This window comes from Heliconius melpomene, chromosome 18 (genome assembly GCF_056956725.1).
Source record: "Heliconius melpomene rosina isolate 202511_hmr_F chromosome 18, ASM5695672v1, whole genome shotgun sequence".
NCBI lineage: Eukaryota > Metazoa > Arthropoda > Insecta > Lepidoptera > Nymphalidae > Heliconius > Heliconius melpomene.
The window spans coordinates 350,575-375,287 of NC_140406.1; the positions used below are offsets into that span (position 1 = coordinate 350,575).

General features: G+C 39.6%; 2 protein-coding genes across 12 annotated transcripts in view; one reads left to right on the forward strand and one right to left on the reverse strand.

The window, feature by feature from the left end:
• Window positions 1-24,713, reverse strand: part of Tomosyn (syntaxin-binding protein tomosyn) — a 158,667-nt gene that overhangs the window by 93,380 nt on the left and 40,574 nt on the right. The gene's annotated exons all lie outside the window — the stretch shown is intronic.
• Window positions 640-6,520, forward strand: LOC146529083 (uncharacterized). Its single transcript, XM_085201865.1, has one exon. It carries the CDS (start codon window positions 668-670, stop codon window positions 6,518-6,520), a length of 5,853 nt encoding a protein of 1,950 aa, XP_085057991.1. The 5' UTR covers window positions 640-667.

Below are 24,713 nucleotides of genomic sequence, written 5' to 3' on the forward strand. Positions count from 1 at the left end.
GAGGAACTTGTGGAATACACCACATCTCAAAATAAACATCTACTCCAAAACATCCAAGAGGCAGACATGAGGATACGGGTTCGCTACAGGAAGCGCGCCCGGAACCCCCATGAATGCCATCCCGTACTTCAGGTTTCCCCGGTGATATATAAGCGATTCACCGAGGCCGAGAAGATCTACATAGGCTTTGGCAGGTGCACGGTGGAGGATCAATCCCCACTAGTGCAATGTGCTAAATGTCTTGGCTTCGGGCACACCCGGACTCTCTGCAAAGCCGGAACGGAATTATGCAGTTACTGCGGAGAGGACCACGCGGGGAAGGCCTGCCAAAAACGGCAAAATCTAGAAACTCCCCGGTGTGCAAATTGCGCAAAATTAAAAAGGGAAATCGCGGACCAGGCACATACAGCCTATAGCTTAGAGTGCCCGGAAAGACAAAAATGGGATGGTATAGCACGTTCCAGGGTTCAGTATTGCTAAGGGCCCCCCAAACACTTCACCACGTGTCGCCTGCGAGGTGCGCAGAGTAACCGGGAGCGAACTAAGGTTCGTTCAAGCGAACCTACAACGCTCCAAACTGGCGACGGCGGAAATATACAAGGTGGCGGTAGAGGAAGGTATCTCAATCGCACTGGTCCAAGAGCCGTATGTAGGAAGGACAGGTGAGATGAAATCTCAACCAGGCACAACCACCATCCAGTGCACTCTAAACCGCCAGAAACCGGTTAAGGCGGCCATAATAATTTTCGGAAACACCCTGGAGGTGATCCATGACCCCCAGATCGTGACCGAAAACGTGGCTGCCGTCCATCTCAAAGCCGGACCGCTGTCGTTGGGAGTGCTCTCCGTGTACTTAGAAGGCGACCAGAACTTATCCCCATATCTATCCCAAATCAAAAAGGCTACCACCAAAATTCACACCAACCATCGAATAGTTGCGGGCGACGTGAATGCTTGGAGTCATTGGTGGGGCAGCAAATCCGAAAATCATCGCGGAGCGGAGTATCACTCCTTCGCAACAGAGCTGGACCTCCACGTCCTAAACTCGGGCAATATACCAACTTTCGAAACTTATAGAGGAGGGAGGTGTTACGAGAGCTGTGTGGATGTGACCTTAATAAGTCACACCCTGCTTGGCAGAGTGGACCGAAGTCTGGTAACATCCGACCACAACGCAATAACGTTTGCGCTGCGCTTGGAAAGGGCACTGGAACCCCTGAAGCCTATCACCACACGCAGGTACAATACCAAGAAAGCAAAGTGGTCGGACTTCGTAACTGCCTTCAAGGCCGCACTAGCCGAACACAACATAGCCAAAGATAACGTACACAGAGTTTCAAGCCCGGAGGAACTGGAGAAGATGTTATCGATCTACACATCCATAGTCCACAGCTCATGCAAAGGAACAATACCCAAAGTTAGAGACCGGAAAGGCGATCCAAGGCCGCCATGGTGGTCAACCACCCTAGACAAATTACAATCTGACGTGCTTAGGAAGAAACGCCGAATCCGGAACGCTGCGCCCCGACGAAGAGAGTTCACTGTCGATGAGTACATGCAGGCAAGGGACACATACCATCAGAAAGCAATAGAGGCAGCCACCCAGAGCTGGAAGGAGTTCTGCACTTCTCAAGACCGTGAGAGCGTTTGGGACGGCATCTACAGAGTTATAAGGAAGACGTCCAAAAGACAAGACGATATGTTGCTAAGGAACATAGCTGGCGAAACACTGTCACCAGATAAGTCGGCGGAGCTCCTGGCAAAGACGTTCTACCCTGACGACCAAGTAGATGGCGAAACTGAACTGCACAAGCGAGTCAGAGAGGCCACTGAAGGAAGAACTCCCGCGGAGATTGAAGACCTGTCGGAGGACGACCCCCCCTTCACGGACGCGGAATTGGAGATGGTTCTCTCGAGCCAGAACCCAAAGAAGGCGCCGGGACCGGACGGCCTGACCTCCGACATATGCAGCATGGCGATCAACTGTGACAGAGAGGTATTCTTGGCGATAGCTAATAAGTGTCTATCACTGTCATACTTCCCCAAGCAGTGGAAAATCGCCCACGTCTGCATCCTTCGTAAACCTGCAAAGGACGACTACACCAACCCAAAGTCGTACCGTCCCATAGGGCTACTACCGATCCTCGGGAAGACGGTCGAGAAGCTTTTAGTGGGAAGACTGCAGTGGCACCTTTTACCAACGCTTCATCCCAGCCAATATGGGTTCACGCCGCAAAGGGGAACCGAGGACGCACTCTATGACCTAATACAACACATAAAAACAGAAACTAAACAGAAAAAAAAGACAATTCTCCTTGTATCCCTGGACATAGAGGGCGCTTTCGACAATGCTTGGTGGCCGTCACTTAAGAGCCAATTGGTGCGGAAACGATGCCCAAAAAACCTCTACTCCCTGGTGGCCTCGTACCTGGAAGATCGAAGAGTCATCATCAACTACGCCAGAGCAACCAGCGAAAAGGGTACCACGAAGGGTTGTGTCCAAGGATCCATCGGCGGACCAACCTTCTGGAACCTCATCTTGGACTCACTCCTGCACAAAATGGCGTCCAGAGGGATATACTGTCAGGTCTTTGCTGACGATGTGGTCCTCGCTTTCTCCAGCCATAGTACTAGTGAGTTACAAGCCCAAGCCGAGACCACCCTAGCCGAAGTGCAGGACTGGGGAAGGCTAAATAAACTGAGCTTCGCCGCGCATAAGACCCACGCGATGGTAATTACCAAGAAGCACAAGTTTGAAGCCCCCGAAGTCTACATGTCCGGCACCCGACTGAGTATGGTCTCGGAAATAAAACTCCTAGGACTCGTAATAGACTCCAAGCTGACTTTCAACGCGCACGCATCTGCAATATGCAAGAAAGCTGCAGACATTTACAAACGACTAGCGTGCGCGGCGAGGGTAACGTGGGGTCTTAATGGCGAGATAGTGAGAACCATATACGTGGCGGTGATAGAGCCAATCGTCCTCTACGCAGCAAGCGCGTGGTCTTCGGCAGCCGAGAAGCTGATGATAAGGAAACAACTAGACTCGCTGCAAAGAGGATTTGCCCAAAAAATATGCAAGGCGTACAGGACGGTGTCTCTGACATCGGCACTGGTCCTCTCAGGCTTAATCCCCCTTGACCTTCGAATCCAGGAAGCCGCCAATCTGTACAAGATCAAAAAGGGGTACTGCGTGGACCTCCTACCACCAGGACGCGAAATAGAGCGCAGGGTGGGACCATTACAAAATCCACACCCATCACAACTCAAAACAACTGAGTACATGCGCTTGGAGAGCCTCGACCAGGAGACCCTCGATAAACACCAAATAGCCGGTCCCCTAATCTTCACCGACGGCAGCAAAATCGAGGGTAAAGTAGGAGCAGCCCTAACCTTGTGGGGCCAGGGTAGGGAGAGGAAGTTCTCCACATTTCGCCTGGAGCCGCACAACACTGTCTTCCAGTCGGAAATGTATGCACTCTTCAGGGCAATAGAGATGGTGAAAAAGTCGAAAACGAGCGCTACCAACATCTTAAGCGACTCGAGATCATCCTTGGATCTACTAAGATCCCCATCGACGACTCACCCTCTCGGCCTACAAATGAAGAGCTGCATACGTGACATCCAGAACGAGGGCAGGACAGTGCGGTTCTTCTGGTTGAGGGCCCACGTTGGAACACCCGGCAACGAAAGGGCAGACGAGCTGGCGAAAAAGGCGGCAATAAAAAAGAAGACGGCACCGGACTATGACAAAGTACCAGTATCATATGTCCGAAAGCAGATACGCGAGGAGACTGTCAAGACATGGCAAGCGAGATATGAGGCCTCCCAAACCGGATCAGTCACAAAGCTGTTCTTACCAGACGTCAAAAAGGCATATACTCTGGTAAGGAAAACAAAAATAACACCAACAGACACCCAGCTACTGACCGGCCACGGAGGTTTCGCCGCCTACTTGCACAGATTCCACTTAAAGGACAGCCCATTTTGTCTCTGCGATCCGCAATGTGAGGAAACGGTCACGCACGTAATCCTGGACTGCCCAAGATACGGCTCAGATCGAGCGATGCTGGAGGTCACCATCAACAAAAACCTAGACCAGCAATCACTCCACACCATCTTAGAATCAGAAGCCACCAGGACACCTTTCCTCACCTTCGCACGTAAAGCCATCTTAACAGCCGCGAAACGCAACAGCTCGCTAGTGGCTCCCCCCTCCGCGCCAATACCCGCGCCACCCTCACAAACATCCCAAACACCAGCACCTGCACCATCACAAACCCCTGCACCACTCACACAAAATTCCCAAACACCAGTACCCACACCACCAACAACACCTGCACCGCTTCCACAAGCTCCCCAGATACCAACTTCCGCACCACTTCCAATCCCCGTACCAATCCAACAAACACACTCGACACCTGCTTCTCCCACACCAACAATACCAACAAAACCAACAATAAATAAACTACTGGCCTCCCTCAAAAAGACCACAGGAGGCCTGCCAAAGAAGTGGAAAAAACTAACCACAAAAGTAAACCCGCCACAGCACAATCCACCAACACTGGCCACAACCAACGTGACGGCAATGCTAAATGAGAAGGCAGCGGACGGACAACCCGGAATAAGGGTCAGGAGCGTAGCCTTGTTCATGGCCGAGGAATCAGAAAGGGTGGGAATAGCTTTCAGTCGCTCGGAACCGCCGGATAGAGTCCAAATTTCACCAGGACTAGCAGCCCTACTCAAAGGAAGCACGAGTAAAACATCGGTGAGGTCAGCAAAAATAGACTCACTGACATGGCAAAGGCTGGCTGAACCCCCCTGCCGAATACTGCGGTCACAGAACAAAGTGATCGCATTGCTCGAATGTGGGGAGAAATCTCCCTTTGCCCAACTTGACTCGATCCTCCGAAGAGTTCGGGAATGCACGCCGCAAGGAGCCCCTAAGACCATAAGCGTAGACGCAATGAGGGTAGAACCTTATAGAGGCAGCATAGCAAACTACTACGAATGCCTCAAGGTCGCCCACAAACACCAGCTAGTCGTCTACGAAGACAGGGGGGAATGCCTTGACTTCCTAAAGGCAAAGAAACATCTACCTTCCCCCTCAACAGAGGCTCCAACCGAAACGCCGAAGCAGAGCGGATCCGAGAGGCTGCAAGAGAAGCTGTACCCCGAGCCATCCACAAGCAAGACCACACCCACCCCCAAACATAACATCTCAAGGACTTTGGCGAGGGCCATTCTGGGAGTCGTCGCTCCAAGGGAAAAAGAAACCCCAAAATGTTCTGCCTCTAAGGCTGCGCGCCAAACTAGCACGCAAGAGAGAGGTGTCATTCACGGAAGCATGACGGGACAGTACATGGCGGCCTATAGCAGCACCAAGGGCTTTATAGGCCTGGTCGAAAGTGAAAGAGTAGACGATCCCCCCAAATTCCTAACATCAGAGAGCGACCAAGTGGTAGTAGTGGCCGAATGCACGAGGGTGATGCTGGACGATAGGATACTCGGAATGGCAAACGCCATTTCAAGCGATCCTGAGCCGGGCGCAGCCTTCGTGAATTGGGAGCTACCAAAACTTTCCTGGGTAAATGGGGTTCCGGGGTGTGGTAAGACAACTCACATTATCAAGCACTTCGATGAGGACACGGAAGTAGTAGCGACAACCACAGTAGAGGCCGCGAAAGATCTAAGAGAGAAGCTGGCGCACCGCCTTGGCACGAAAGCGACAAAGAGAGTGCGAACAATGGCCTTGATCTTAGTCAACGGTTTTCATGAGGGAATAGCTATAAACCGGCTAACGGTGGACGAAGCCCTCATGAACCACTTCGGGGCCATTGTTATGGCGGCCAGACTGTCAGGAGCGAACGAGGTCACACTCATCGGAGATATCAATCAGCTGCCTTACATCGACAGACAAAATCTATTCGAATTAAGGTACTGTAGGCCTAGCTTGACAACCAACATCACATGCGAGTTGCTTTGCACACATCGGAGCCCAATGGACGTCGCCTATGCCCTCGCCGGAGTATATAACAGCATTTACTCCGCAAGCCCCATTGTCCACTCCCTAAAGGTTCTCGGATACACCGACGCGCGAATACCACACTGTAACGACGGCACCCTATATCTGGTCCACACGCAGGAGGAGAAGAGGCAGCTGAAAGACCAGGGATATGGAGCTGGAGCAGGTTCGCGAGTCATGACTATCCATGAGGCCCAGGGGCAGACCTTCGCAGACGTCGTCATCGTCCGAACCGGACGCGCACGGATCCGAGTACATGAGAGCGTCTCTCACGCAGTCGTCGCAGTGACGAGACACACCAACACCTGTGTCTATTACTCTGACGATGGCGGTGACGCAATAGGCAACTTCATCAGCCGAGCGGTGGGCGCTTCATTTACGGAGGTGGTGGAGGCGAACCTAAAAGGGGCAATGTCACAAAGAGACGATAGGGTGATAGAGGCACTGATCCAAAAACTTAAGGAAGGCGTTCTGCATAAGCCAGGCCAAATCTAAAATTCCACACCTATATACATAATAATTATACAAAAGACTATAATAATTATACAAAATACTATATAAAAATAATAAAAAAAAAAAAAGAAAAAAAAAAAAAAAAAATATTGTCGGTAGGGGTCTCATCCAACCCCTCTAGTATAAGCTCTAGATATAAGTACAGTTTAAATTGTCCCAAAATTAAGTACGCCACATTAAAAGAACTTTCATAAAATAAAAAAAGGCACGGGCAACTATGCGCCCGTGGATGTAGTTTCTAAAATAAAAAAAAAAAAAAAAAAAAAAAACTTAGTTAATTGGTAAAATTTATCGAATATTATTTAATTACATCCCAGTAAAATATGCAACATAGCACTATTGTAATCCTATGGACTAACAAAGGATGCCCCATATAAACTTTACCCCATCTCGCCCCCACCATGGGGGTCAACCTGAGGGACCCCTGTCGAGTCCTAACAAGCCCTCTCATTATAAGATCTTTAACGAGCTCACACTAACACGAAATGTCATTAAAGTTTTTTTTTAATAAAATAAAACGATGCTATAAAAAATATGGAAAGGAAGCGGAAGTTTAGCTTAACGTTAACGTTAAGTTTAAAGCTTCATTTGAAATATTCATTATAGATTGGTAAAGTTATGAATATGTTTTGATAAGACGCGTAAGTAAGGATAATATTTCTCATTTTGTAAGATAAACAAATGTAGTGGTATGTATGGTAGCATGTATGTTGATGGTTGATGACAGTAGACGAGGCGAAAGAGGTGTGTAGAGGGGTTTAGCGTGTGGCGCTCAGTTCTCTCTACTCTGACGGACTACCACGCTAGGGATACAGAGTGAAGCTATGTTAAGTGAAGGCAGAGGGAACCTAGTGTTAACACACTCCGTTCTTCAGTTTTCATTCAATTACGGACATTATGTGTTGGTTATCGAAAACGCACACAAATGAAAACAAACAAAATGAACATCAGGACATTGCTTCAGTGTGGTTTAAAGTATATATTTTTAGGTAACTTGCATATATTTACAAAATATAAACCGCCGCGAATATTCATAGGTGATTGTAAAGTGTATTTATGCTGAACCACTTTGCACACTCATGTTTGCACTTGCTACGAAGTGTAAGCGCTGTGTGGTACAATTTTTTTATTCTAGTTGCACAAATTTATTTAACACAATTGCACAAATGCACAAAACATAGTGACAAATCAATTTAGATTGGTTGGTGTCTAATGTCTATTGTCTCTATGATTATAGTGGTGCAGTACCACAAGCGTATGACTGTAAGGGTAACGGTTGAACATTCGACTCCCATTTGGCGTTTTTTTCTTTCATTTCCTCGCTGGAACGTGGCAAAGCGCGGCGTTGAGATCCACCACTCCTTGCCTCGTGAATTCGCCGGTGCGTGGGGAACGAAGTGCCTACTCTTCTATATGCGGGATACAGCGTGAAGCTACACAAAATACCTGTATCCCTTTAAAACATTCCAAATATACTTTCCACTTTAAGCCAGTCTCGCTTAGGTAACGAGTGCAGTCCACCGACGCAATTTTATTGCTTAATTATTAAACTTGTAGCAGCGAGTGGCGAGCTTGTGTCTGTTGTAGCCTCTTTAGAGTTTATAACGAAATTAATTTAATGTGGTATTGTATTTGGGAATTCAACAAGACGCTAGAAGCTAGACGCTGAAATGTTGTTACCTTAACAAGGTGCCGCTGTGCCACGTGCCACGACCTGCAGCCTTCATTGTAGCCTGGAGTCTCTATTTGTAAAATATAATCATGTAGCTTTCCTAATTTACTCTTCTATAGTAATAACTTGTCAAAGTTGTAACTTGTTGACAACAAACAATATTATATGTTTGACAATTGTCAGCGAACTTAGAATGGAAAGCTCTACTCAACCAATCGAAGTAAAAACACTTCAGGAAGTTTACAAAACTTGTGTGTTTTTGTTGGACATCGCCAAAGGGAATTATTTATTCAAGGGTCCAGTGATTATGTCTTTAAAATTGTTATTTGTCTAAAATGGCCGCCAATTTCTATGATGTCTATAAATATAGCACGGAGTGACTCCACTACTGGATACAGGAAGTTAAAAGAAGGCGCGCGGGTGTGCGGGTGTGCGGGTGTGCGGGCAGGTGGGCAGGTGGGAAGTTAGGTTACGTGTTCAATATAAAAAATTACGCCGTAACTTGTCAAAACAGGGCGTGAATATAAAAAAAAATCTTATTAGATTCCTTGAATGAGTAACGATATAAGTAACGGAATGTGTTCATACAAGGTTCCCTCTGCTTGTTATTATGTATGTTTTTCTCATAGTGTATGTATATGGTAAATTGGAACTCTTATAAATATAATCGGCACTTTGACTAGTATTTTAAACATAATCATAGTCTCTTATCAAGAGGTCGACAATAATGATATGTAACTTATTATAGCTATGAGAGTTTCTCAGTGCTATAAAAATATTATTGTTATAGAATTTTACACGCAGCATCTCAGGTAGATGCAAGCGCAATGGTTATGAGGTCCTCACTCAGGGGGATTCAATTGTTTTCATGTTCGTAATATGGGAAGATAAAGCAAGCCGCTGAGCTACAAAACACGTAATATCTTGTAGCGAACAGAGTGCCTTGACACTGACGTCTCTCTACAAACATTGCTTTATCCGGGAAAAAAGTGAAGTCATAAAAATATACCTATATATATATATATATATATATATATAAAAAAAAGTATTTAAAAAAGCTCACACTACATTCTAGCAAACGCAATTAATCTATATTCCAACTAAAAATGTCGTAATAACCGTAGAGAATTTATAGTGAAATAAGTTTTAAAACTGGCGAACTAATTTAGTAACTTTCAAAAACAGCAACTACCTACACAAAGTTGACGCGTATTTACAAAGAACAATGGACAAAGTGAAAATAATTGACGGCCGCTAACACGCCGGCGCGACGTCGACTCCAGCTTAGTTTTTCATTAATAGTTTTTACCTAAAAAAAAAGAAACTTCAGTTAGTTGAATTGTATTAATTAAATTATTATTAATGTACATACTGGACGTATTTTCAAAATAACGCAGCGGGACTTGAAACTGCGAAGAAGAATGAAGAAGAAGTTGGTGGAGGATATCATTAAATTGTAACGCACTTCAAGGTGTTTAGTTTCAGCAGATCGACAAAATTATAAATATATAATCGAAACACAGGTTTATATATTTATTCCTTTTTTGTACAAACCGACTTGCACATGCTTTAAATTTACTAATCAAAATAAAACGTCTTTAGTATCGCCTGTCTGGAAGTACCCATTGACGTGTTAAAATATAATTTTACTTCTTCCTTAGAAACACTTCGAAAGTTTATTTGTTTATTTATGTCAACGAAGCTAGGACGTCACGGAAGTGTCATATAAGTAACATTTTTGCTTATGTTTTTATGAAGATTAAAAAATACTGACATTTGGTTTAATAGAAATTTTAAAATGGTTAGATTTATAATATAAAATGATCACTCATCTGACTGTTCCCTGCGAACCCTGCTAACAAATTATAATCGTAAAAGTAACCAATAACTCACCTCGCCAAGTTGCCAAGTTGCCCAGTCTTTCTCGTTCGTTTTACCGAAATTAACAAAGTTTTGTATGGCGCTGTTACTTTTTACGATTCCTAACCGCAGACGCCTGAGCTCTGTAATAACTAGTCCCTCTATTTTATAATGTATAGAACAGAGGATGCCGTTAAAAAGCCTTTGAAGCTTTACTTTTAAGCCCATTGTATTCATCAAAGTGAAGTTAATGAAATTTCATATTACATTGTATAATGTAATTAAAATGTACGATCTTATTTATTTTGTAGTTTATAAATAAGAAGGACTGCAATGGAAACTCAACACTAGGTTTATGAATATCTACGAGATATGACGCGAGTAAGGAGGAGGTAACGGGATGTATCAGTTGTCAGGCAACACTCAGTAATGTTGACAGTTTTATACAGTACAGTATTTCTGTGTTGACATTGTCATAAAAGACGATATGCGAATAAAACAACTTTCACATTTCACACTGGAAGGTGTCTCGTTTATGTCATCGTTTTGTAAAAATTTACATCATTTTTGTATATTTTTTTGGCGTAGACACGTTTTTCTTGAAAAAAATATAGTAATTGTTGTGTTTTATTCGCAACATCATATACAATTTATAAGAAAGTAAAATATAATTTATATACGAGTTATAGTCAGCTAAATGGACAAAAACCGTCGAAGCGATCGAACGACTGCGAAGAATTCAATTAGCGCCGGGAACATGCAATTAATCGGGAAGTACTAGAAAACTCCGACAGGTGTTATTGAGACCGATCTTATCCGAGACCGTACCGGTCAAATCGGCGTAAGAGGACCATGTGGGGGTTAGTCATTTACTTACTTTGTTATCTATAAAAATATTTTGTCTGTACATTTAGTATTTTTAACTGAAATGGATAAAGTGCCCCTCTATAAAAATATAATCTTAAAAAGAATAATAGAAAGCAAAAATATATTTTTTAATTTCTTGTCTGTCTGTCTGTATGAATGGTCTCGCTAATCTCCGAAACTACTAAACTGATTTACTTCAAACTTTCACCAATTGTTTGTTTCAACTTAACTTAACATCTAAAGTTTGTTTCATCAAAATCGGTTCATCAAAAAATAAATATCGGCATTTGAATGAACTCAAGGCATGAGTTTGCCTGCAAATATATAGCAATTCATATCTATACTTATAATAAGTCGGTATTTGTTTGTGATAAATCTATATCTTTAACGAACTTTAAAGACAAAGAGGAGGTCCTCAATTAATTATTTTCGATTCTATATTCGATTTATTTAATCGATTAATTGGATTCAATTTCGATATTGGATTATTCGATTCGATTTGGGTATTTTATGTAATATGCAATCATTATAGTTATTTTACAAAGAAAATTATAAAACCTTACCAAAGTCAATAATTTAACATTTAAGGCTGTTTCTGAACGAGTGAATTAAATTATTCATTGACATTTGACACACTTGATTGTCCGTCAACTGTGCCGCGGGGCGGCCCCCCGCGCTAGTTACTATACAGATATTGTTTAATTAGTTAATTACAAGACTTTGCTCATGCTCGTGCTTCATTTGTATTTTATAAAGTAGGTAGATAGAGCCAAACGATCAGCGTCGTTCTTTTTTTTTAGTTACATATAAATATTCGACAATACATTTTAGCCAAGAATACGAACAACATTTATTTAAGGAATTTATGTTTTGTTTTACGACTAGGAAATCACAATAGAAGACGACAATAAAAAGAAAGAAATTACTCCATAATTTACCAAGCCTTACGACATTTTTAACAAAAATAAAAAAAAGTATCACACTAAATCCGTAACAGATAAAAAGCATACACAAAAATACAGAGTCGTTTAACGCCACAATGACGTTGCCTGCTAAATCGCTATAAATTATCACAATTTTCTACACAATTACATCAAACGAAATTACTTACGAGATAGCAATCGGGGAACACCCGTCTTCGCGAAAGACCGCATTGCGAAATTTCAGGTGGAAAAAGTACCGGAAGATATCAAGAGGCGGGCGACGTTGATAGAGCGGGTAGGGAACGCCTGTATGTATACATAATAGACATACTCGTATATGGTTAATATGGCAATTTAGATTGTTTTAGCCATGTCTTTGGCCTTGTAAAATTGATTGCATCTTTGAATTCAACTCAATAAATTAAATATTCCATTCCCCCGAGTGGGAATCGAACACACAACCGCTGCTTTACATTACATTCGCACGCTTGGGCCTCTGCGCCTCGACGACTTCTATTTCAATATACCCTCTTCTAATGCACGTATACGAATAAGTATAGAGTAGATCCACTCTTGCAAGGTTCTCTTTATACGAGCGAGTTTAAACGAAATAAAAAACATACAGAAGTCAAATATAAAGGCGAATGTGAACGTGATTTTCTGAACCATACACCTCAATGAAGATTTACGAGATGAAACGAACGCCCCTTTGATAAGCAAACTTGTATTAACATTAGTAATAAAGTCAACGTATTTATTTTCTATTTGATTTAAGAGTATAGGAATTCAATAAGATGTTTTTTTTTAGTTTCTATCAGGCAGGGGAAACTTAATGTTAAGAAATTCCGTTCTTCACATTCCGTCTGAATGAAAAGGAATCAACATACAAATATCCTTTAATAAGGAGGAGAGTTTAATAGCCACAGAGAAGGAAAACTATCAAATGTAGGAACATTGAATATCTGGAGTACCTGGTCACCCTGATGAGAAACTGTAACAGCCCGGCCAAGCTAAAAGATACGATACTAAGACATTCTTACATATATGCTCACTCGTATATATAAAAAGTAATATTAAAACATCTTAAGAAGCTATTTATAACAGTAAAACAAGCCACAAAGCTTTGAGCAGTACCGAAGTAATCAGCGGGCCTGTCTACACGCGTGCGGCGCTGCAACACTCGCTCTATGATGAGACTGAGACGACTGTCTCTATTTCTGTTGTAGAAATCTAGCATTTGATGGGGATTTTTATCTTGTAGCAAAATTATGATATAGAAAATTCTCGGACGTTTCCTGGGATCCTGTTGTAGCAGCGTTCACACTGTCCCATGAATAAATAACGAACGATGCAATCGAGTTGCAGGCGCCGAAGAAAAAGAAAACCAAGTGAACTTAGATCGTCAATTTGCATTTTCAAATACAAACTTTATATAAGTTCTGAAATATAACAATCTTCTGTGAAACAAAGACTCCTGTAACTGAAGAAACTTTTCAACTATTCAAATGATTCCTTGTGTTTGATCTGTTCTTGAAGTTTCAAGACTACTTGACTTTAACAATGTAACATTGAAACTAAATATATTTAATTTTGTACTACATCATTTATCTAGAGGATTTATCTAGTATTTTTGGGTTAGGTTAGTCCACACACGACTAGTATTTAGAACACTAATCATTATTATAGATAATACATTTCAACAATTTTATATTATAAAAACTAAAGCGACAATAAAACATATTTTTAATACGGTTCGGTTCTTTATTTATGGCGCTTCGAGCGTGCCAGTTGAGCACTATTCACTTCGCCAATGTCACGTTGTATGGAGAACACACAAAGGAGGTTGTACGGTAAAAAAGAGATTATATTACACGATAGGAGAATGCATGTCAAAAAGAGTCCAGTTAAAGTGTTGCCTTCACCTATAAAATAAAAAATCATAAAATAAATATATACATGAACATGAATATTTTTAATATATACTTAACACTATTAAACACTAAATAATAAATGTATAAAGTAAACCCGTCACTTCATACATTTCATATTCAAATCAAACGATACTCGAGCTCACAACAGGTGTCGGCATTTATTGGCTCTGCCGCAGATATTTTGATGGATTGGTCTTCAGTACTTGAGGTGCCAGCGTTTGGCGGAAGGCATGCTTTGGAATAAGTTACTAGTTGCTTAAGATGTTGCATGTTATGTATGTGAATGCGTATTATTATTATATATTTTTTTTATTTTATTTATAGACAACTCACTTGGCGTGACCTTTAAAAACAAAAGAGAAAGAGACAAATTGGAAACTTAATGATATGTATTTGCTGAAAAATAAGAATATTATGTACAAAAATATTATAAAATGAATGTGGACCTACACAATTGGATCTGGGGATCACCAAGCCACTCCAATATTGTAATGCAGAAATTAAGGAACACATAGATAAGTCATGTGTCAGAGAAGAAACTAGAAAGCCATGGTACATCGTGTTGCACAGTGAGGTAGCTCCTCACAAACATGTGTTTGAAAAAGTTTTACAGTTTCTAGTATTCAATACTTCTTATCCTCATAAATGACTCGATGTATCCGTTCCGTTTCCGTTTCATAGCAGTCCGTCAAATTTAGTTCAAAACAGCGGTATTTTGGGGGTAAAATATGTTTTCCAGGAAAGACTGAATGAAATAAACGAATGAATATAAACGGTATCTCCTGTACATCGTATCTTATACATTTATCTTTAGATATTTCGAGGTCCCAGCTTGAGGGAACAAATCTTACCTTATCGCTGGATAGAATGGGCAATGTGAGTTATAACGTAAATACAAAGCAAAACTTGATATAATCCAGGGCAGTATTGGCTGAGGACTTAAGCTGTAAATATGTAGGACGCAAATTTGAATATAATGGCTTTAGCGGAGATTTTCCTTAAAAACTTAATTTAAAGTTCCAGGTGACGCAGCGGCACGGCGTCTGTCTGTAAGCCAGGACGGTCGTGGGTTCTACTCCCAATCGGGGGAATGAATACTAGTCATTTTCAGGCTCTGGTAAGAATACAAAGCGCAGCGTTGAATTTCGCCAATCCACGCGTAATGTCGCGACAATTAAACCACTTTAAATTTCAGAAGGAGTATCATAACACAAGGTTTCCTTGGATACAGTGTGAAGTTAAAACATTTAAGTTAAAACATAAAATATAAAAATATTCTAGCACAATGTTTTTTGGTTTGTGGAAAGTTTACTCCAATATAGACTTAGCAATGATATAATTTAGAATAAAGGATAAAAATAATCCTAGAATAATTTGTTAGAACTAAAGATAGCATCAGTTGATTACGTCGCTGCAAAATTCTGTTTTGTTGAAGACTAAATTTTTAAATAGAAGGAGGACTTTTCGTTTTAATTTAATGACTAGAATTAGCCCAGTATCTGGCTATTTGCTAAATATATTCTTGAAACAAATCCTAAAATTTAAAAAACCTACAATTTTCATATTGATTTTTAACAACATAATTCATACACTCTCAGAACAAGTATAAAATAGGTCTCGGACCCATCTCATCAACGAAGGCGGCCGTGCGTTGAACCATCGCCGATCGAACTTTTGTTGCCTTCTAAATAACAAAGAGATGAAAGTGTTGGACACATTGGAAATGAGTTCAGACAGTTTTAGACTAAACGTTGCGTATGACACGTGATGACGTAGCTCTGCTCACAGGCACAGTGGGTTATATGGGTTATATGGGTTATATAGTGTACGAGCTCGTATGCCTTCCCAGATAAGTGACACGTATACACGAATAGACGCCTGAACGAGAACGGAGCTTAGCTCCCAACGGGGCACGGGGCAAAGTTGTGAAGCTCGTTTCAGTTGCTATAGTTTGAAGCGCTCTTATATTTTTATTTGAAATCTTTTTAATGAATACTTTGAAAATTTTACTTTTAAGGGATATTTAATTATTTATTTTCTTTAGCTGCACCCTAGAACCTAATATTAATACACTGTTCCCCACGCACCAACCAATTATTAAGCCATTGCGTGCTGATTGGCGGACCCTAACGCCGCGCTATGTCTTGTTAGCAGAACGACGAAATAAAATACCCAATTCATTTCCCTGAGTATTTTTTTTATGAAGAGAAATATACTATTCTAAGTCTATCTTTTAATATTTCTGTCCTGGTGTGTTGACTTCTGTCATACCGCCACCCATTTTAAAGAGAAAACAATGGAATTATCTTATCTAACTCACTACCATCATACATTAACAACGCGTCAATAGCCAAAAATATTTTTTTAATGTAGCAAAATAACATCCATTTGCATTTTTAAAAAAAAAACAGTGTCATTTCAAACGACCCTTCCCCCTCCCCCCTCCCCCCTTCACTTTGAAACTCTGCATCTGAAATATTAATTTATTATTATTATTTTTAATATAGGAAAAAAATGAGTTAGTTTTGATGAATATTCCCACAGTAAGAGTAGTGGGGGAAACATAAGTTAGCCTTTCAGAACACAAAATCGATAATACTGAAAGGACTGGTAAAAAGCAAGAGGATACCGGAAAGCATGTACGAAGAATTTATTGACAGTAGACGAGGCGAAAGAGGAAAATAATATACTTGTAAATCTATATATATAAAATCGAAAGGTCACTCACTCATCACGAAATCTCAGGAACTACAAGTGCTAGGAATCTCAATTTTTGCATACGAGTTACTTATAGGACGTAGGTGCTGGCTAAGATGGGAATTTGCAATATTCGACTTCTAAGGGGTTGTTTTTGGGGTCGAAAGTTTATATGAAACTTCGTTACTACAAATGCTAGGAGTCTCAAATTTTGCATAGACGTCACTAGGACGTAGTCATGGAGACAGAAATTAATAATAACATAGTTCACGCGGGTCAAACCGCGAGCGGGCCGCTAGTATTATATAAAACTAAATAAAAAACATTATCGGACTGTTCGATATTACACGTCGTGAATAACTCGACAAAGGCTACGAGACAAAAGCTTACTTGGAGGGAGACGTCCAATTTTCCCCAAAGATCCTCTGATAGGAACATCCCGAGACATGTCGTCATATTTCTTTGAGCCAGCAGTATCGTGTGTAAAATGATAAAACATTTTCCTTTAGGTATATAAATTGGGACTTTATATAAAATAGTCAACGAATGAAAAATTTTAAAAAAGAAATAGCTGAGATTTTAAACGCTGTTATTGGTTGGTTCCCAGTCGCTAGTGAATTATTTTCATTTCCTTATTCCGGTCGCATAACAAAACTTGGCGTTAAGTGATTTTGACGTAGCTACATTGAAGAACGCGGAGTTTCGAAACCGTCCACGATTCCCAAAGAATTGGTTCAAATCTCGCTACATTCACATTTGTATGTGTTATGTTTTTCAAAATAAAAGTATTATTAATTATAATGAGCGACTTGTACAACCGCTTACACGTTATTAAGTGCGGGTAGAATAAACACTTTATTTAGGACATATATCTCCTAGTTCAAGTTAAGAAAAGAAACGAAATCATACAACAGAAGCTTATTCACTCTTAATATACAATAACGCTATCTCCAATTTAATATATTCCCAGAGGAAATTAAATACGTATCCAAATACCTCGTATTTAAAAGTGGCCGGAGCCAGCTGATCCGAGTCTGAGGCCGGAAAATTAACTAAATATATAATCCCTGGCTGCCGCGGGGTACAAATTAAACCATTTTATATTAACAACAAAATTTCATTAATCTATATAAATGTGATGAAATATTCATCAGTTACTTACAGAAATAGTGCTAGTCTATTATCTATCTCGCTTTCTTTTTAGGGAATTTATTGGTAATCTTTTGGTTATATAAAGACCTTGTCCTCGCCGGCAATTTCAAATTTCAACTTTTTAAGTCTATGCAGAAATGAAGAAATAGTGGGAACACGCAGAAACAGGGAACCTATCTATACCTACTCGAAATTACAAAACTAATCTAACATGAGGTACGAACCAAGAACCATACAATGACAAATTATAATAACACAAAAATAATTAAGAGCCTAAGCAAAAGCTCATTAATAATAACTTCTGTCGGCAAATAAAAAAGTCACCATGAAAAAAGAAGTGGTGTTAAGCGCCGTTTAATTTCGCCGTTTGTTCCATCCGGGACGTTGTTGAAGTGAAATAAAAACAAGTAAATAATGCGGGAACACGGAAAACGCGGTCATTTGGGTTAAAACGGTCTTAAAAATGTGTCGTCAGTTGCTGCCTTCCAGCGGGAAATGTTCAGATAACGATTCGATGTCGATAGTAGGATTGTTTGAGTCATGCCTTGCAATCAGGCTGTTGTTGAGAATGGTTCATTATTATTTTGGTTCTTTGCTTTCTTTTCATTTTTTAAACAAAAAATATATAATATTATAGCATTTGACATAGAGTCCGAGGTAACAGAGATTGTTTCTCTTTTATCCTTTAAATTATAATAATAGAACTGTTAAAACATTACTGTATTTTTTAAATGTGCAGTATACTAAAAGATGTAATAAAATTTAAACTCCCGCCACCACAAACATCAATAACACCAGTGTAAAAAAAATCTGTCTATAAATAGTAATAATTGACTTTAGTTTATTCTTCTCCCCAGAATCTAAATGAGGCCAGTTAGGGCGCAGAGGCAAGAACATGCGATTGTTATGGATTCGATTCCCACTCGAGGAAACCAAATATTAAATATTTTCGCTTCCTCTAACCTGTTATGTGCGGGATACAGCGTGAAACTATAACTAATCTCTAAAAAAGAATCTAAGTCAGCCACGTCGCGTCCACGCTAACATGGCCCCGTCGCTGACATTTCATTTCGTACTTTTTATTTAAGTTGCCTCTCGCTGTTATTTTTAACTGACATTTAAATAAATGAGCGCGGCTTCATCAAAAAGACTTATTAACGCTTGAGACTAAGCGTTTTTAATTTTTTAGCATTAAATATCAAACTGACTTACGCAAGACACTTTTTAGTGTTTCTTTATAAATTAACGCAATTTTTCAATTTTAGGCTTTTAAGAATAAGCCAAGTTTTGTTAACTGGTTGAAGTTAAGATTTGAAAAGAAACGTTAAAGCTCATTAAGAGCGTTTCGCTTATCTAATGGTAAGTGATCACCGACCTCAGTAACAACTAAAGGAATTAAATATAAGAATATTAATACGATCTCGTTTTCTTTGCTGGCGCTATAGGCAGAAGGATCCTAGTGTTAAGATACTCTTGTGTGTTGTCTACCAGAGCAGAAAAAAAACCAAAAATATTTGAATTTAAGATTACTTTGTTTTCCTAACTAAAGTGTAAAAAACACTTTAGTTTTCTTTAATATAATGTCTGTAAAGAAAAAAATAATTAACATTAAGCAATACAACTGCGATGTTAGAAAATCAAAATTGCAAGTGTTAAATCACAAAGCGATAAAAAAAATATTTTAAATCAGAATGGAACTCTAACACTATACCACTGAGCCACTGTGGCTATTTAAACTAACTATTTCCATATAAGTTGAAGAAGATTAAACATTTTAATACTACGTAAGCTCCCTAGATGCCTGTAAAACTTTTGGCACCAAACACGTCGGCCGGTCGACGCTCAGCTACCTGCCCACCACTCAGATGTATGCTACGTCATATCTTTATACAATCAACTATCGGATTACGATTTGAAAGTTTTAAACATTCGAAACAAGTGTGGTCGCAACATTTAGAAAATGACTATTATTGTAAACACTTGTACCCTGAAAAAATGTCGGCCGCCGTTAAAACTTTTTGAGAAGTACAAACAAAAAACAAATATAATTAAACTAAATGCCACCTCTTATTTTTCAATTTGCTAAAGCTTTCTCATTTAATATTCGTCGCAACCACTTTCAATTAGGCGTTTTAAAATACAGTACTTTAAAATTACTTATCCATATTCTTATGGCAATATCTCTGACTGTAAAAAACTGATTGCCGATCTGGCCTATGAAAAGGCAGCGTTAAGTTCCGCCATCTAGGACATATAAGCATTTGAGCAGAAACAAAACACGAATAGAATAATCTCTAGATCCTCTGTCATATCAAATATGAAAGATTTATGAAAAACTTCTTTTCAACTCCTGCTAATGTTAGTCTTAGTTTTCCGTTACACTTCGTTTTTATAAATCCGTCAATTTTCACAACGCCCCATTGTTAATAAAAACAAAGAAAGATTTATACAAAATTATATAAATATTTCCTAAAATCTATATGTATTACCTATAATTTGTCATAGTTAAGATGCAAATGATGACGATTTGTCAAAACTTTGCTGCACCCAAACTTTGTTATAAGAAGCTTTTAGTTAGAGCTGCAGCCATTTAATATTTAAGCTGCTTTCGTCTGTTTTGAAATGATTTATTATAGTTAAGAATCTATAATATAATATTTTCCAAAATTTTACCAAGTAATTTTTTACGGCTTCACGCTGTATCCCGCATATAACTAAGGGAGGGTAGGCAAAGGGAGTCTCGCCCACGAACCCACAACCTGTCGCGTCTACAGTCACACGCTTGTGTGTTGTAAGGGGTTGTTTTTGGGGTTGAAAGTTTGTATATAACTTCATTACTACAAATGCTAGCAGTCTCAAATTTTGCATGGACGTCGGTACTCATGGAGACAGAAAATAACGTAGTTCACGCAGGCGAAGTAGTGGGCGGGCCGCTAGTTGAAATATATTTGACAAAACTACACATTATTTGGCGTTTATATTTGGACAATAGGTTGCGTTGTGTCGGAAAGTGAAAATGAAATGATTTATCCCCTTTTACCAAAACTGAAGAAGACGCAGAGACTGAGGCTATAGTGGTGCAGTGGAACAGCGTCAGACTGTAAACAATGTCTCAAAATTAGGTGGAAAGCGGATAATCATTCTGTATTCCGCTTCCCAGCTTGACCTTGGCCATCTTGACAGAAGCTCTGCTATGAAAGTAGTGCGCAATTATAATACGTTTTATAAGTATAATCATTTCCATAAATTAAATTTTAAATAAAATGCTATATTTAAGTAAATATAAAGTATTCTCACACACTCGGACCCGTCCGCCGCAATCCGCCAAGCCAGTGTACCCTTTTAACAAAACATGATAAACCACCCTACTTTACAACCCCTTGAATAGTTAATATTGTAGTAAAACATCTCACATCAACATGGAACATCTTTCCTGAATATAAATAGATATATGTATGATCTAATATTATTTTTTACTAAAACATATTTTCAGCTCCCCCCTGTATATGTTTGTTTTGGGATAGGCGGAGGGAACTTAGCGTTAAGGCACTTCCGTTGCCCATTCACCAATACACCTCTCTGCTAGGGCTAGAGCAAGGAAATAAAAATTATTTAATATTTCCATCCTCCCTGGGGTGGGGTAATCGAACCCACCACCGCGTTTACAGTCGCACGCTTCTGGTCTTGCGCCATGACGGCCTCGACTACTTAAGCGGTTATAAAAAAAACCGTTCAACCCAGACGACTCCGGTCGAGTCGGACTCGTCCGCTGAGGCTTCCATACCAGTTCCTGGATTGTAACTAAAAGTTTACAAACTAAGTTTACGGCGACACGGGACAAAATACATTATCCCATTCAACTGAAATTATAATAAAATAAATTTTCACATTCAATCATTTTAAAAGCTCCGGAACAATAACTGCGAGCTCACTAAACACCTGCACTCAAAAACACGACGTGACCCGAAAAAGCTCAAAACAAAAGACATGCTGAAGCATATGTTAAGTAAATGTATGCCGAGCGTTGGCGGCGTGCTCGCGTTAGCAAAGAAACTTTCTTATTTTTATGGCAAGAGTGAAAACCAGAATATTTTGAAGTATATGAAACAAGACATATAATTAAATTTGTCACTTTACACTCAACTACACTCAAAGTTTACTCGCATACACGTGCTTTTTAATCTTAGCTAGAATTTGGTGAGCCCGCTAACCTCAGAAAATAATAGTTCGAGAGGAATATTTATTTTAAATTCTATTTGTGTTGAATAGTCCATTTATAGAAGAAGGCTATAGGCTATATTACATCACTTTGATGGTTTCGATACAGTAACGGTCGTGGCGCATGCGACTGTAAACATGACTTTGTAGGTTCCAGTCCCACTCCAGGGAAAGGGAACGAGGCAAAGCGCGGAGTTGAGTTCGGCCACTCAATACATTGACGTTTTTACGTCGCACTTGAACACGATCTTTCAAAAGGAAGAAATGCGGACCGGGATGACTCAACACTAGACCACATGTATGTACCACATTTTTGTGGCTCCCCGTTGTATTCTGAATATAGCAGGGTGTGCTCTTCTTCTCATTCTGCTCGATTTTTGAGACATCGAGTTGAGTTTCGGAACTCGACGCCACGCTTCGCCTTCTTACAGCATAAAGTACTTACTGGACAAAATCTTGACTAAGACCTTAATTACTCTATTGTCCAAGCACATTCCAACTAATGGCGTATTCGATAATTAATGCGGGGTCAAAGAAAAGCGCTGGCCGTTATAATTCATTGCGACAGGGGGTCAACCCCCACCCCCTCCTGCTAACCCCCCGTGGACTGATACGAGCGATTAGTGAATGTGAATTGTGGTCACCAGCTCTGGTAATGCGGTCAAACCTGTAATTGTGTTTGAAAATCAACACCGTTGATTACATTTCAGTGTATCGAATGAAAGTTTTGAATAATTTCAAAATAAAATTAATGTGATTTATCGTATATTGTATCGTATCGTACAGAAAAATAAAATGAAATGTGCTTTACGCTGTATCCCGCACACAGCAGGGTAGGCAGAGAGAACCTAGTGTTAAAACACTCCGTTCCCCACTTTCTGCCGAATTCTGGAGGCATTGCGGGTTGAGGGGCAGACCTATACTTTAATAAAAGACAAAGATAAGTTGCAGCGTTGAGTCCTGGGACTGAAGTGGACTGAGACGGGCTACATCATAAAAATAAAAAATAAATAAATCATTTTAAAATAATTATATTTAATTATTTTAAAATAAGATTTTTTAGACATTCCATTCCTAAGAGACATCGGCAGAGTTTTTACAGGCGATAGTATTTTCTGGACAGGTCTGCTAAAAACTTAGGTCCCGCGAGATAAGCAATGAAAATTTGTTTGGCAGTTAGGTAATCCTCTTGAGTCTAGACTCTAGATTCTTTATTCCTTTACGCCATTTTATGTCTGTAGTGCCAGTTCTACAGAAAGCTACCAACGGCTTGGAAGGCTAATGAGAAGAGCAGGAAAGAAACTCATCAGTTGCTCTTTTAAATGAATGTTTTTGAATAATAGACGGGAATGAAATCGTTAATCTGATTAAATATCATTTTGTAATGGATACCTAAATCTAGCTTGTAAAAGTCTGTTAAAAGAATAGATCGATTTCGAATTTGAATTATATACAATTATATATAATATCTAATAAATTTGCAATAAAGAATAATAATTGAAATTTATTATTGTTTATTGCCAATTTATTATTCTAAATATAGCTAAACATTGAAGGGATGGAAGCATATTTTCATTTCCCCGATGTGAAAAGGATAATAATGACTCGAGACTGGGGCGCAAAGCGAACAGAGTGTCTAAGTCAAAAAGCTCTAATTCAATACCAAACAAGTATAACAACAAGTGTAAGTAAGCACTGAAGCCTTCACAATATTTCCCTCAACGAAACGAGTATTAGACACATAAAACTACTTGGAAAGTCCTCACGTAGAATGGACTAGTCGTGTCGCTCGAGTGCGGCCGTTGAAGCTGGGGGAAACATTTTTTGTTTTCCATTTTCTAGGATAAAGCAAAAACAGTCTCAATAGTTTTAAAAATAAATATCTTAGTAATATTTGTAGTTTCAAAAACAGTTAAGAAACAGTAGAACTTGTTTTCAAAACAAAATATATGAAAGATATCATAGTTAAAATTCAGTGGTATATCGTGTAATTAAAAGTAACGATTGCGGGTTCAGTTCCCACTTAGGGGAATTAAGTATTATTTAGGTACCTTACCCTAAAAAAAGATATTTTTAGCAAGACGCTCGTTAGCCTTGTCCTTTTTTCCATAAAAAAAAGACAAAGCACTGGGGAACTAAGGTTTCAAAACCAGGTTCTTTCTGCCTTCCCTGCTGCTGCTAAACTTCTCTATTTTACGAGGAAAAAATGCGGGATACACAGAAAAATTAAAAAAACATACATGTATCATGAACATTCTTCAGTTTACGTTTCTTCCGTATTTTCTAAAGTAAATAATACATTAAGTGTAACAGAACTCAACGCCGCACTAAAACAGGCACAGAAAAACCAAATACAAATAATATTCCAAATGAAAATGAACATCAATGGAAACAGTTATTAATATCCAAAAATGAAAATCCAAAAAGCTCCCTTCCACAAAGCTACTTCCCAACCTAAAGACCTAAAGCTTAAAGTAATTAAATCACGTACAGTTCTACAGCAAGGGATGAGAGCGGATATATTTATTTCACCTGTTAACGGCGTGAGGTCTACCGCAGCAACGGAAGTGCTCAGTCAGTTAACTGGATTATTTTCTATGGCAACACTGTGTTTTGGTGAACCCAACGAGTTTTATGGTGCAGCTCGTTTAAACTAATGTAATGGAAAATATTATTATTTTGCTGATTCAAATAATAAAATGATCGGTTACAATGGAAGAGGAGTAGTTTAATTAATACGTTTGTAGTTTACAATATAATTATAAAATCAGTTCCACGCTGTATCCCGCACAAGTGTTGAGATACGAGGTTCCCTCTGCCTACCCACTTTACGCAGAATTTTTCGAGGCATTGCG